At 38.2% G+C, this 14,357-nt stretch overlaps 2 protein-coding genes and 1 long non-coding RNA gene across 4 annotated transcripts in view; all 3 read left to right on the forward strand.

Moving 5' to 3' along the window:
* Positions 1–1,037, forward strand: part of LOC113686662 (hemicentin-1) — a 29,670-nt gene extending 28,633 nt beyond the window's left edge. For both annotated transcript variants that reach the window (XM_089203297.1, XM_089203296.1), the window contains exon 33: positions 1–1,037. This exon is cut by the window's left edge and continues 210 nt beyond it. In XM_089203297.1, coding sequence (XP_089059423.1) covers positions 1–157 — 157 coding nt within the window. In that variant the 3' untranslated portion in view covers positions 158–1,037.
* An 823-nt stretch (positions 1,038–1,860) lies between these two features.
* Positions 1,861–5,565, forward strand: LOC113686661 (uncharacterized). Its single transcript, XM_089203302.1, has 4 exons — positions 1,861–2,011; positions 2,976–3,193; positions 3,718–3,797; positions 4,350–5,565. The coding sequence occupies exons 1-4, from the start codon at positions 1,951–1,953 to the stop codon at positions 4,468–4,470; spliced, it is 480 nt and encodes a 159-aa protein (XP_089059428.1). The 5' UTR covers positions 1,861–1,950; the 3' UTR covers positions 4,471–5,565.
* Positions 5,566–6,167: 602 nt separating this feature from the next.
* LOC149047008 (uncharacterized) lies at positions 6,168–9,763 on the forward strand. The gene is made up of 2 exons (XR_016185718.1): positions 6,168–6,346; positions 9,319–9,763. It is a non-coding gene; the product is annotated as an uncharacterized LOC149047008 (long non-coding RNA).
* Positions 9,764–14,357: the final 4,594 nt, after the last annotated feature.

The following is a 14,357-nucleotide window of genomic DNA, read 5'->3' on the forward strand; positions in this document are numbered from 1 at the left end:
GCTTGGAAACCAGGCGGTCATATTCACAAAAGAGAAGCTGGGAAAAGCGGGAATCCATCAGTTGCAAGTCACTGCAGATCTGCACTACATGGATGGAACGCTAGCCTGTAGAACTGTGTTTACAGTGTATATAGACATTTCTAGGTTTAGCTTTTGAACATTTGATGTGCTACCACAGTTAACACTTATATCCAAATGTATTTTAACGTTGCAAGGATTTTGCATGAGTTGTCCTAACTTTGTCATACTTACTCATGCTTAGTCTGGCCTAGACTTCAGGTTTGGAGCTATTTTACATCTGAGTGTCAAAAGTAATCAGAGAATGCATAGCTTTTACAGAACTTTGCCTAGTGATTACTTTGGAAAACTTAACAACCAGTTATTATTTATCACCTGGGTTGGGGGGGGTCACATGGTTTTCAGGGGGAACGGGGGATTCGTGGTCGTCAACGGAGTATAAAGGGGGCACGATAGACAATACTACAGAGCGTTAGGCGGGAGTCAGGTAAATTTTATCGTGATAAAACCAAAATTCTCCGGACCCCCCTCCTTTTCCTCCTCGATAAAGAATGACTGGTCCATTACCTAGCGCCACCTTACTAACGAATCACATCCAAGAAAAGGGAAAACAGACTTAAATTTATCTCCGGCGTTTTCCTGCAGTTAAGGAATTTTACTTGTATTTATTTTGAGTTCTCATTTGCTTCTTGTAATTTTTTTCCTCTCTTTTGACCGGCCGTTGTGATTACTTTGGTGTTGGTTTTATAATAGGGACAATCAGTAGAATGCGCTCTTACTGAAAATCATCTTCCCCGAATGCACCTTTATTTTGTATATTCTGTACTCTTTTAATTATTTATATCCGTGCCCAGCAAGCCGTTAAACTGGTTTTAAACCATACCAGTGTTTAAGCCATAATTTTAAACGTTCATTCAAGTAAGCTGTGTCTTTGTTTTTATCCTTTTGTTATGGTCGTGCATCCTGAAGATTTGCAACTCATTTTATTACTCACCGCAATAAATGTCTTACTTTAAAAATTGCTGTGTCTCAAGAACGTCGCACAAAGAGTTGTAGTTCTAACCTGTGAAACAATATGAAAAGTGGATATTTGGTGATTAGAGCTTCATAAGGAATACCACTTAGTTGTTCATTGAATTATTTTTTATTAATTATTTCGCCCATTGCATCAAACGCCCTCGATGAATGCAAGAGGTCATTGAAACTTTACTAGGCGCAGATGTTTGCTATATTCTCCCTTATCACAATTTTCATACCATAAAATTGATCAAATTATCCTCTCAGTGCTGATGCTCTCTTTGGGAAACACATTCAGCAACTTTGCCCTTCTCACTTGATTTGCAAAGTGCTTATGTCCCCAATCAAAATTCGAATTCCGATCCTAGATAGAACGTGCTATCCTCGTTTACCTCCTTACTCCAAAGCTTTTTCTTTTCTTTCTGTTTTTTCGTTTGGCTCCTTACTCCAAAGCTTTATCTAATTTAGCTTTAAAAAGTGGAATAAAGTCGGAAGTGTCCTTATTTGGACAAAAAGATGGATTAGAAGGACCTTTTACCAAGAGGCTGATCGGATTCCTTTCGAAAATGTTCCTCGTTCTTTGATATAAAATATGATGCCTCATTTGATTATAAACTTTCATTTGCGTTATTATATAAATCTCAACACTTTTAGAAAAAAAAGGACAAGAAAAAACTGTAAAATGAAAAATGTGCAGCTTGGGTGCAGTCGCATCTGTGAAATCCCAGAGATCATTGTAAGCGCAAAAAGCTCAAGTCTTCATTATAATAAGGAGTGGTTACATAGTATTCCCAACGATTATCATATCTTTTTTATCTTATTAGCATATTACGTCTAAATCGAGCGCTTTTCTAATGTCTTGTGATCTCAGGGACACGACGATCTATCTCGCTTTCACATACTGGTGTCTGTAAAATGAACATCTTACTGAAGCTGGTGATTTTCGCCGTTTGCGTCTCTTTAGCTCCTGCACAAGGTAACACAATTTTATTTGGGTAAAATCAATTTGACTGGTACTGCACTTGCCACAACACGTCGTTTGAAATTCATGTAAATTTGAATAATTAAAACGCTATCAAGTACGAAGGTTGGGAAATAGAACAAACGTGTTTTTAGTATTTATATCTTTTTTAGTATTAAAAACGCCTTAAGCTGTTATAATTTTTATAATTGCATCACCGAAAAGCAAGAGCTTTTCGGTTGGAATCGAGCGTATGGCCCTTTCGGTTTAAATTCTATTCATTTAGTTGCAGTCAGTGGTACGTTCTTCATACAAAACATTAAATGGTTTGTTGGCTTTCGATAAAAAGCTGGAACGCATTTATTTCATATCAAGGATCAGTAATTTTACGAGATTATAAACTCTGGTTGCTTTTATTAAGCCGGGGTTGAATACTTCAATGAAATGTTGAAATCTATTGTCAAATAAACAGACGTTGTGTTTTTATCATCATTTACATAGAAATACCGCCTATGATTTTTGATCTGTTGGTTTGTTTAGTTGCTTTTAGTTACATTACTTCAGGCTCAAATACTAGTTGTTTGAGTGCTTTTCGCTTTCAACCACACTCGTGACCCACAATGGATCTCATATTTCGCATTTTCACGATGATTATCAAAACGTGAGACTGATTTGAAAAAGAACATTGATATGCAGAAAAATTAAACTGTTGTGTTCTAAAGGATTTTAAAATGTATGCTTCAAAATCTGAATGATCAATTTACGAACTTTTCCCCTTTTCTTTTCTCATTTAATTTTTTTCTCTGACGACAAAATTGTAATTTTGTGTAAATAATTTGCTCACTACTAGTGAAATATCACATGCATTCATAATGACAACCATTGCATTTTTTGTGAGCGAAATAACCAAAGCTATATTTTTAGTTGAAAATAATATCTTTAAGCAAGACAAGGCCATTGCTTATTCTTGTGTACACAGAAGTTCATGTGCAGGACCTCAATGACACAACCCCAAAACCTACACCTACATCCAAATCCTTGGTAAGAAATGAAACTACTACAACCACACTTTCCACAACCAGAATTTCTACACCCACAAGTTTTAACGGCACAGAAGAAGTGAATTCAACCTTGATTCTTACTTACCATGTCAGTGGTGGTTCAACTAATGGTATGCTTCAGAGGTCATTATATGTGGTGAGTAGAATATATTCAAAAGTGCAGGTCCTCATTAAACAGTGACCTGTTTATCCTGCCTCCATTCAAGCACTGTAATGAAGAATTAAGCTTTTCCATCACTGTATGTAACACTAAGAAAGTCCTGGAATTTTAGTTTGACAATTTCCAGGACTTTCCAAGCCTTTAAAACTGGTATAAGTACCCCCCTACTCCCTGTTCCCCCCCCCCCTCCAGTTCCCTCCCTTTTTGCTTGTGACTTTTGAGTAGCTTTAAACATATTATGTATGGTTTTGATATTATTTCAGTATGCAGAAAATTTCAGTATTTAATGATTTTTAAGGGAATATCATGGGGTTACCTTTTTCTTTTTTTTTTATTATCAAGATATATCATATGAAGAGGCTTTTGCTTCTCTCTTGATTTAGATTGATGGTTATATCATTTTTAGTAGAAATTAAAATCAGTTGGGAATTTAATGTTACTCTTGTCTATCCTTGCTCTATTCATTTTCACATTAAGCCCCTAAAATAATTTATTTGCAGGCCATAGGAATCAGTACTCTTGTTGCACTTTACTTTATCGTCCGAACCCTTAAAACAAGAGGAAGACGGAAAGCTAAGAAGTAAGCTTTAGTAAATAACTCTTTATTGTAATTCTATTTGTCTTCTTTTTTTTAATTTATCCATTATTTAATTGTTCTGTGGCATGTGATCTATTTTCTCATCATTACGTTTCATTTTATACTTTTTCCTAAAAGGATAGAATCCTTCCACTTTTTTGTAGGCTTCTTGCTTAGTCAGCTGAAGTTAAGTAGGCATACAACCTGTTGGCAAAAGGTTTGTGAGGGGTCTGCCAAGACCTGTCACACTGAGCTCCACTGGGTCTTTAAAGTGTGGGGGGGCCCTACTGGAAATTCCAATTTTGATACCTTTAAAATAAAGGGAAATGCATCAGGAAAAAACCCAACCCTCTCTCTGTATTGTGCCTGTCACAGACTTGATTCTCTCAGCCTTCTAAAGAAGCCCGAAGATACATGTGTAGCAATACCAGTGAAAACCTGCTCATAGGCTATTAATTATATCCATTTACTAAATCAAGTGTGTGTGAAGTACCATGATTTAGCTGCTTTAATGTCATATCCCTCTTTTTTCCCTTTTTTTTTTAATTTCACAAGGTATGGGGTAATCCATGGTGCAGCGTCCGTGGAATTGCAGCCACTAGACAGAGATGTTGATGAGGAAGAAGAGGATATGACTCTTTTTGATATGAAAGATGCAAAACGACCATTGAAATAAAGTATGCTGAAATTAATGTAATAATCACCTCAGCTGAAAGTAAAGATATACAAGTATTTAGTAACTAAGAAGAAGGCTTAACAAGATAGGTAGTTGTTACACATTGGACCCTGGTTTAATTGTATCATCTCACTTTGAACAATCCATGACAATATGCTTAAGATTCTTGAGGCATAATTTTGTAGTTTTCTGCCAGAGGGATCCACAGTATGAATTGTACATCTTGTGTATTTAGCTCAGTCAGGGAGAGCAGAAGGGCCTATGAATTCCTATTTGCAAAGACAAAATTTATTTTATAGGGGTGAAGGGAGGGTGTATTCTCCAGCAGGGTGAATTTTAATGATAGCATATCATGAATTACTTATTACCACAACATATTAATTTTAAGTAGTTTTATAACAAAGCATACTTACCTTAACCCTTTAACTCCCAAGATCTGATTTTCAATTCTCCCTTCTAGCTGCTACACATTTCCTTGTAAATAAGTTACAAGAATTTGGTGCTAGATCAAGTTAGCAACTTCTGCCTGATAAGTTTGAGTATTCTTATTACCTGTTTACTGTATGATTTATGAATATTATAGGGTAAGTTATATTTTGATCACTCTTGGGGTTTAAAGAATTAATTTGTAAAATTTTTTTTGTCACAGTGTTTACTTGGCTTGGTGCCAACCATGACAGTATCAGTAAGAGTGTACATTCTAAGACTCAAGATAGAATTTTGGTTATCAGTATATCAAGTTGCCTTCTAAAATTCTGTGACTATTAACAGAAATCATAATTTCATGTCACAAATTAGTGTCAACCATTGGGCTCTTATTTATTTACTGGTAGGTAATTATGATAAGTCAATATTTATAAGCATTTGTTATCCACACGTAACTCTACCATCTGATCAAAGATAATTGACCTCAAGAAACTGGCAGGGTTTAAAGAACACAGGCAGAGCACGAAAGGATATTCTTGTCAGACATTTATTCTTTGGTTGATCACTTGCTGAAGGAAGTAAATAGTTCAGTGGCAGATTACATTTGACAGCACTTAATCTGTTTTTGGCGAATTAATAGTTGCGGTTGAAATAAAGAATTAAAATTTTCGGAGTCTTTTGGGGGGTTTTCTTCTACGGTTATTTATTTTTTGTGAAACGGGAACAATTTGCCGATGTAAAACCTGCAAAATGCTCGTGCCACATATGAAAGGTCAAATCTGTCTATCATTTGTCATGTTCGTGTAAACATAGAGTGTAAAGACCTGGAATTCATGATACTACTTTGCCTCGCTTAAGTCAAACTCGGAGAACTACTTTAAGTTTGAAAACATGGCTGTTGCCGGTGAAATTCTCCATAGTTAAATCTCAAGAGTACGGTGAAATGATTTTTTTCATTTTGAACAACTACCTTACCATAACTTTTGAACCCAGAAACCGCCCTACCAGCACTAATTTCCTTTCCTTTCAAACAAGTAAACAGGTAGGAAAAAAGCACTTCGACACTTGGTCGAAGTTTCCTCTTTCTTGATGCGTTTACACGAGTGTTATTCAGTTCAACTTTGACTCGTAACTGAAGACGTCCAGATTACCGTCAGCTCGCCAACTCCTTTGGTCAACTCGACGACACCACTGGTCATCTGGCCGACTCGATAGTTTAAGCTAAGAAGTGATCCTTGCAGTCAGACTACTAATTAATTTCTCGATTTCAGTATCAAAGACGACCGTCAGTGAGTTGGTCTAAGGTGTCAGTGAGTTGAGTATTGGTGTCGGCGTGTTGAATTTCCGGTGAAGGAACCGGATACCGGTGTCCATTTGTTGGGGCGATGGTTGGGTACTCCAATTTTAATGGGTACCAGTGTAATGGCCTTTGCTTACATAGAGAGATCAGGTACGTTCTCAGTGAATTTTGAGAAACAAAGAAAGATTGATAAATGAATAATCAAATGAACGTTGAGTCGCCCCAAAAATCATTGAAAGGGGAATGCCACGCTTTCGGACAAGGAATTTTTTCGTCAAAAAGAAAAAAGTAGACTGCAGGGTGCTCATATTATTTCCTGAGTCGGGAGGGAGGGAGCATACTTTTTTTTTGACGGGATGGGAGATAGGGAAGCTCAATTGAAGGCCTGCCAGTTTTACCTTACAAATTTCTGCTTAAACGCATCATTGTCATTAATTCAAACAAAAATAGGGAACTCCGTGTTTCGATAGTCAAAGATCTGAAAATGCCGTACACACGTGCACTACGCTTTTGCAACTTCCCCCGTCTTGGCGCTGAAACATACCCTACCCATCTTGATCCTATTTGAAAAAAATTAATGTAGCTCTATCTTATAAGTTTCACGAACGCGGCGCCTATGTTAGGTTAGGTTTGAAGAAAAATTTTTTGTTGGGGTTCCTGTTAGAACAATGAACACAAATTTTAACACCGTTTCCCAGTTTTACTTCAACCTCATTTTACATGTGATTTCGGTTTTTGTATTTAGATCTGACTACTCCCACAGGACTATTCGCGAAGTAGATTTTATGTTCTCCTAATTCCTGAGTTAACCTGGAACTTCTAAACGTGAAGGTGTTCACGCTGGGTTCTAAACGTCCTTCACCTCAATAAGGTTCATGTCGTGACGGTCTCAACATCTGATGTCCTCTCCGTCATTTCGATCACAGTAATAAATCTGCCACTTAAAAAATTTTCCTACCAGACGTCAATTTTATACTGGCTTCCTGCAGCTTCGGTTGAGTACAGCCTGTATCAGGCTCTGCCCTGGCCTGTATCGCCTCCCTTCCATGAAACTTTCCCTGACCTGTTCGGGCGTTGGAGTGATTTCGTGGGTATGCGCCCTGGCGTAGTTCTGGTCGCGTCTTCCGTCCCCAGCGAAAATATCATTATTGTTTACTAAACTAACTTGCATTTCAATGGCAAATTCCTAACCTGACTAAACTTTATGGGCCGGTTATTTAAACAAAGTTTAACTGTTGTTTAAACAAAAGCACGTCCTAACCGATCCTCAATTTAGACAACCTTTTATAAATGGCAAGAGGGCCGAAAGCTAACAGTGGAAAGACATTTAGTCAAATCAACCCTCTTATAGAGGACTGAGGCCCACTGGTTGCATAAAACCATGCTTTGGGTGAGACTTTGTGAAAATCACCGTCCCTGTAAGTTTTTCTGGTCACTTCTTTTGCATATCTTGTTCAAACTACACTCAATTCCCAACACTCTTTAAATATTGGAGGAGAACAGAAACAAAACAAATTACATTTTTAGGGTTGTTTACATTAAACGCTTACGACGAACGAATATAATGATTTTTAAAAGCTGCCATTAAGGGATATAAATCGGATTACACATTGTACTTTACAAACTCCCTAGCAGATAGGGAAAGATATCTTTTTGCTATGATAATTTCAGGCAGATTTTTCAAAATTCCGTAAAGGTGAGATAGCGACAAACATTGGCTCATAAAATGTTCGACCAAGATTCTTAAGGATAAGGAACCAAAGTTTTTGCCCAAGGGTGTAGTCAATTTTGATGTGAGGGCAACCATTTTAGTTTAGCTCGAAACGTCAGCTTTAAAACTCTTTACCGCGGCCAATTTTCATCATCAACTCAATTGATAAACCCAAATTATTTTTTTAAACTCCCTCACCTACGCTGCACCATAGTTTCTTTAAAAAAATTATCCCCTTTTAATGTTGCGATATCCTTTATTTGGGTTGGTTTTCGAAGCTCTGGCCGTAGTATGCAGTGGAAGCGGAGAGTACGAGACAGAAATCAACTTCAAAAATACCCGTCCATTAAATTAACATTGCCACTATCTACCGTGGGGAATAAACAAAAGTTTCAGACATTAAAGGAACCGCCACTCAGTCAAAACCAAAACGAGACGTCGCTAATGACATGAGCTAAATTGATTGATCTTTTAATTAAGGAGTATTGAACATATGAGAGACAAATAACACCAATTAGTCACTTACGACCCTGACCTTCATGAACAATTTGTTGCAATTTTTTTGCTGGACCGTTAAACATATTTGTGCCCTTCCTGGTGCCTGTTGATAAAAAAAATTCATAAGACCAAATTTGAAATAGAGGAAGAAAACGCAAAATTGCAAATAGCGGGGAAACTGCCTAAGTAACCCCTATTTTTTCGGCTTTTAAATGATCGGCAGAACAATTTTCACAAATTGTGAAAATTTTGAGAGATTTCCCCGAAGCAATTTGAAAAAAATCAAAGGCAAAGCTTAATTATCACTGGCGAGCGCCTCCGTTTGTGGAGCCTTAATTTAAGAACAAAAAAAATTAATTTTGATAATATTTACTACTGCAAACAATAGTCCCAACCTTGCTCATTGCATTTTGATGGCTTTTAGTGACCTTGAAAAGCGAAAACATAACTGAAATTTTCTAGGAAAACATTATGCTGGTGCACGCGTCAACATTGAACAAACACCCTACGGTTTCTATGCTTGAACATAACCTAAGACCAACTTGAACATAGTTTAAACTTGACGCTGACGGGAACAGCATTCGACAAATTCTCAGTTTTTTTCCTTTCCTCCACAAATGCTACAAAAAATTGGGGAAACATTTTTTTCTTCAGGAAATATAAAATTGTTCTTTTTGATGTCACAAACAGTTACCCACAGCAGATGCCAAGTTCAGATTTCTCAATTCCCGATCACGCTGAAGAGTGATGTTCAGTTGCTTGGCACACTGAATATTCCATCTTGCCACTTGAATTTCTCTCATTAATTTCAGCCAAGCACCACAACAATGGGAAATAACATTTTCGGACCATTATTGCACTCTTCCTTTTGCACTGTATCGGAGTGACTGATTTCATTATTTTTCTTCTTCAGGGGGTGTTCCTGATTTTCAAAGGTAAAAACAACCCAGGGCTTTTGGGCGGCCGCTTGTGAGCTTTTTTCTCTTTGGAGTGTGGAGTTCACTGGATTTTCATGCGGAACACTCGACGATATTTTTACGCATGAACGTTTTGCTTTGCGACTTTTCAAGATAGGAAGGCACTTGAACATAATGCCTGATGTGAGCCTTGCAAGTGGACAGGCAGCCTTTCACGATCCAGCCTTAAAAAAAAACATAAGTTGTTTTGAGTTTGGGTTACCGGTCGTTTCGTACCCAGTCGTCTCGTCCCCAACTCGGTCGTTTCGAACCCAGACTAATAAAGTTTGTTTTCCACGTGACCAATTAGAGAGAAAAATATCATACAAACATGTGCTATAACTATTAAAAATGTCACAAGTATAAAACATAGACTTTTTCATTAAAAATTTCACTTACCCTGTACCAGGAAAAGGTGAAGTTGTGTCTGTTAAGAAGGTCACAAGTATGTGCAACAGATTTTTTGTTTGTATCTCGCTCGCCTTACTTTACTTATTTGTCGTTTGCAACGATTAACATCTGTTCACGTGCTGGCGCGTTAGGTATTTCGAATAAATGTATGAATCGATCAAGGGTTTGAGTACGGAACGACTCAAACTTGGGTACGAATCGACTGCATTTGGATACGAAACGACTGGACATGAATGACCGTAAATACGAAACGACCAGATACCACCGGAAATACCTTGACATAGGCGTTTTAATCATTCTCCAAATCTTGAATTTATAGACGTTTTCCGATCTAAGTGTAGAGTCAGACTAAAAATAACTAACAATCAGCAGGAAAAGATTCCGTGTTTGTGTTGCTTTGAATAGATCAGAGGCGTCCGAGAGAAGCGTAATTAGTCTCTAATTCTTTTAAATGAGAATCCTAATTAATATTAATATTGTACAGTGAATCTAAAAACAACTTGAAACATATCGAAAGCATTAATTAATCGAAGCTTCACGGAACCCTGGAAACGGGCGCACGACAACAGGACATTTCCAACTCCTGCCTGTATCCACTTTTGAACAATCATCCGTTGACTTTAAGTTCATATTCCTCGATCGTAACAAGAATTTTTTAACGAAAACTCGCAGACAACAAAAATCGTTCTTCAAAGGTGCCTTTGCTATCTAGCCTTTTTTATAATGATTTTCTAGGGAGTTTCTTTTCAAGGATTCGCGAAATCTATCCTTTTTTTTTTTGCTTTTCAGACTGGATAGACAAAAGTTTCAGCTTAAATAAGTGGCCATAGAACCAGGTTTTCAGCATATGAAATGACGAGTGATGGAATTTGAAGATAAAGAATTTCTTTGGTTACACCTGATTTGAAATTTGACGCCTAAAATTTACTCAGGGTCAGTTGCACAGCCTCCTTGCCTTATACCTGGTCCTTCTTTTTCTCGGGCCACACGTCAGGAACCCCTCACAGTTCCATGCGGCCCCAACAAACAGTTGTGGGGAATTAGTAAGGATAGCCCACACTGTCTCGTCTTCACTAGATTTTTATTCTTCTCCTCTTCTATTCTCGCTAGGTTTCACAACTGTCACAACTCCTCGACTCGACTGATATGAAAGATTACTTCGACTGAAAGCTAAATAAATCACAGACAATTGTTCCTTATCTTTGCGGGACACCTTAGTTAAAAAGAACGCTGATTGGCTAGATACGAATCTTCCAGACATAAGAATAACAAAATTTCCAGACAAACATTTCACAATCGCTATTTGATATCTATGCTATTATTCTGTTTCCGACACAGTCGCACAGAATTTTTTCAGGCCGGTGGTCCATCACTTTTATTTTCCTCTCTTTACGACAACTACCTCCCCGCAACGACAACGGATACCTGACCGCGTGCAAATTGCCAAAATAACCCTCGAAGAAAAATCCTCGGAGCGAGGACGAGAACCAACAAAAACTTCAACCCACATGTGACGTCGGGTCTAGGAATTGAACGGGAGGACAGCACATTCCCCACTGCTCCATCCCCCCTTCCCGGTCAGCATTTCCTACCAGAAAAATTTTCTAACCTTCGAAATGGCAGGGAGTACATGGTACCCCTGCTTAGCTTCCTATAACGGCGACGTCTTTACTATAGTCAATAAAGAAAATTAGTGAAGTAACGCCTGAGAGTTATGTACTGAAAGTGAAGCTAATTAAGTCGGGGTCACAGAACATTTTTCTGCCTGTTATCAAATTTTGATGCCAAAAAAACGGAGTTTGTGTCATTTACAGAACCATGACAGATATTGAGGAATAGCATACTTAGAAATTTTTTTACATACAAACTTTGCACTTCCGTGACCTGCTTAAATTAATGTTACAAATTGAAATATAAATCACAGGTATTATTTTCATATTTCGGGAGTATCCTTGAAGATCGGCACTTTCATGTATCCCGATTACCTCGATCGCCGATATAGTTATATTAAGAGATCCAGACGTTTTCCCCAGATTCTTCCGCACGATTCTTCTACACTTGTGACTCGAGCAACTAGAGGACTGGTAGCGAGCCAAAACTATCTCCGACGTCCCTGTCAATGAAAATTGAAGTTTGATTTATCGTGAATGAACGCTGATCATCGCATCGGGAAAAAATAAAAACGTTCTCAATTTTCCCAATTTAATTGTGGCTAACCATCCCAGACAGTCGGGGATCTCTATGATTTCGAGTTTTCATTTGTCGGAAAAATCTGGAACGGTCAAGAAGCAGTGAAACCCCCGATCGCCTGGATTTTCCCGACATGCGCCTCGATCAGTGATGACGTAAAGTTTTTAACAGCTAAGCTCAGAAACTAAGACATATGTTCTTGGATACTCAGAAACTTGCTGTCAAGTTTGCATGATAAAGTCCTCATAAAAAACGTTTTCTACGGGTTATGTTGGGTCATGTCAACTATCTAGCGCTGGGTATGCGGATTTTACAAATTAAGCGGGTAGCAATTATAGTTAACCAATTAGGGAAATGGCTTGAAGCGTAATTAGGAAAAAGCTAGGAATAGTTGGGATGTTGATTAATAATTCAGGTCATGATTAACTCAGTTGAGATGTAATTTTCTGGTGTAGATGCCATTTAGGTGTAACAAATATTGATTGCGAAATGGGACTTTTTCGGACTGCAGACTTAAGGAGGTTCGTAATTAACACGGTAAGTGTGGTTCGATCGATATTTAATTGAAAAATTGCGACCTTTGCTCTTTTATCTCTAAAAAAAAAAAGCAAAACAAAACATTTGACCCCGTGTAAAAAAAGTTCTCGCAAATTTTTCATACTCTAATCGAAAGACCCCCAGGAATGACAAATCTGATAGGCAGTCAAGACATGGTTATAGACTCTTGGAATTTTCAGGGCTGATTGCGCAATAAGCAGATGGTTATTTTAAAGCGCACTAAGCACTGCTACGAATAACTTCATCTGGGGAGAAGACCAATATTTTTTCAACCAATTTTGAATTTCTTTTAGCAGAAGAGTGGGGGTTATTGTAATTGAAAAACCCAATCTCGGCCATGCATCACGGCATGACTGAAAGTCGTAGATATTTACAGAGTTTTGAGATCTCTCAATTCTTACACATATAAAAAATGCTTTTTCTTGAACCCCAAATAATAATCTTTTCCATCTCATTGGCTGTAAACGTAGTTAAGAACGATGTTATGTGTGTGTGGTTCATAGAATTGAATTAAACCAACCAAGGTGAATCAAACGGAACAGTCCGAAATTGGATGGAAGCGTCCGAAATCTAACGGAGCTGCGTTATATTCCGACGGAGGCGTCTGAGATCGGATAGAAGCGTCTGAAATCGGACGGAACATTTCGAAATCTCCAAATGTCAGAAACAGGGCGGAACCATTTTGCTAACTTGAAGGGAAGAAGAATGCCCCGTGAGGAACTCCGTAGGCTTTCTGCTCTCCGGCTACGCGTACTAGAGCCAGTCTTCCCTACCCGTGTCCGAACAAAACCGTAAACGTGAGTCACGTATTGGATAGCGGAGGATAACCCTGTATAGCTATGTATAGCCCTGTACAGTAGTGTATAGCCCTGTACAGGTAATTTAGTGTTAACAACTGAGTTGAAAACGTAAATTAGCCACCGTAAAGGGTGACGTTTCGAGCGTTAGCCCTTCGTCAGAACGATAGACCTATCGCTATCAATCGCTATCGCAATATCAATTGCTCTGACGAAGGGCTAACGCTCGAAACGTCAGCTTTTTTACCCTTTACTGTGGCTAATTTACGTTTTCAATTCAGTTGTTAACACTAAATTACCTGCTATACTCTCCCACCGACACAGCACCACAGTTTCTTTAGAAACTTACCCCTTTATTATAGCCCTGTACAGCCGTGTATAGCTGGGTGTAGCCCCGTTTAGCTGTGCATAGCCTTGTATAGCTGTGTTTAGCTCTGTATAGCTGTGTATAGCCCTACATAGTCATATATAGCTGTGCATCTTTCTGTATAGTTGTGCATAGCTCTGTATGGCTGTGTATAGCCCTGTATAGCCCTGTATAGGTGTGTATAGCTCTGTTTAGTTGCGTATAGCACTGTATAGCTATGTATAGCCTTGTATAGCTTTTTATAGCCTTGTATAGCTGTTTATAGCTCTGTCTAGCTGTGTATAGCTTTTTATAGCCCTGTATGGCTATGTATAGCCCTGTATAGGTTTTAGGTTCAGGGTATAGCTCTGTATAGGTGTGTATAGCTCTGTTTAGCTGCGTATAGCTCTGTATAGCTGTGTATAGCTCTGTTTATCCGTGTATAGCTCTGTATTGCTGTGTATAGCCCCATATAGCTGTGTATAGCCCTGTACAGCCCTGTACAGTGTATAGCTGGGTATAGCTCTTTATAGCTGTGTATAGCTCTTTATAGCTGTGTATAGCCTTCTATGGCCCTGTATAGCTATGTATAGCTCTGTTTAGCTGTGTATAGCTGTGTATAGTTGTTTATAGCGCTGTATAGCTGTTTATAGCTCTGTATAGCTGTGTATGGTTGTATTTTGACTTGTTTTGC

Source organism: Pocillopora damicornis, chromosome 4 (assembly GCF_964200805.1).
Source record: "Pocillopora damicornis chromosome 4, jaPocDami1.2, whole genome shotgun sequence".
Classification (NCBI taxonomy): domain Eukaryota; kingdom Metazoa; phylum Cnidaria; class Anthozoa; order Scleractinia; family Pocilloporidae; genus Pocillopora; species Pocillopora damicornis.

What these genes read in the sequence shown, in the direction of transcription:
- LOC113686661 (XM_089203302.1), top strand. Translation starts at nt 1,951, where the DNA reads ATGAACATCTTACTGAAGCTGGTGATTTTCGCCGTTTGCGTCTCTTTA. An exon ending in TTCAGAGGTCATTATATGTG is followed by an intron (nt 3,194 to 3,717) that starts GTGAGTAGAATA and finishes ATTTATTTGCAG; the next exon opens with GCCATAGGAATCAGTACTCT. An exon ending in GGAAGACGGAAAGCTAAGAA is followed by an intron (nt 3,798 to 4,349) that starts GTAAGCTTTAGT and finishes TAATTTCACAAG; the next exon opens with GTATGGGGTAATCCATGGTG.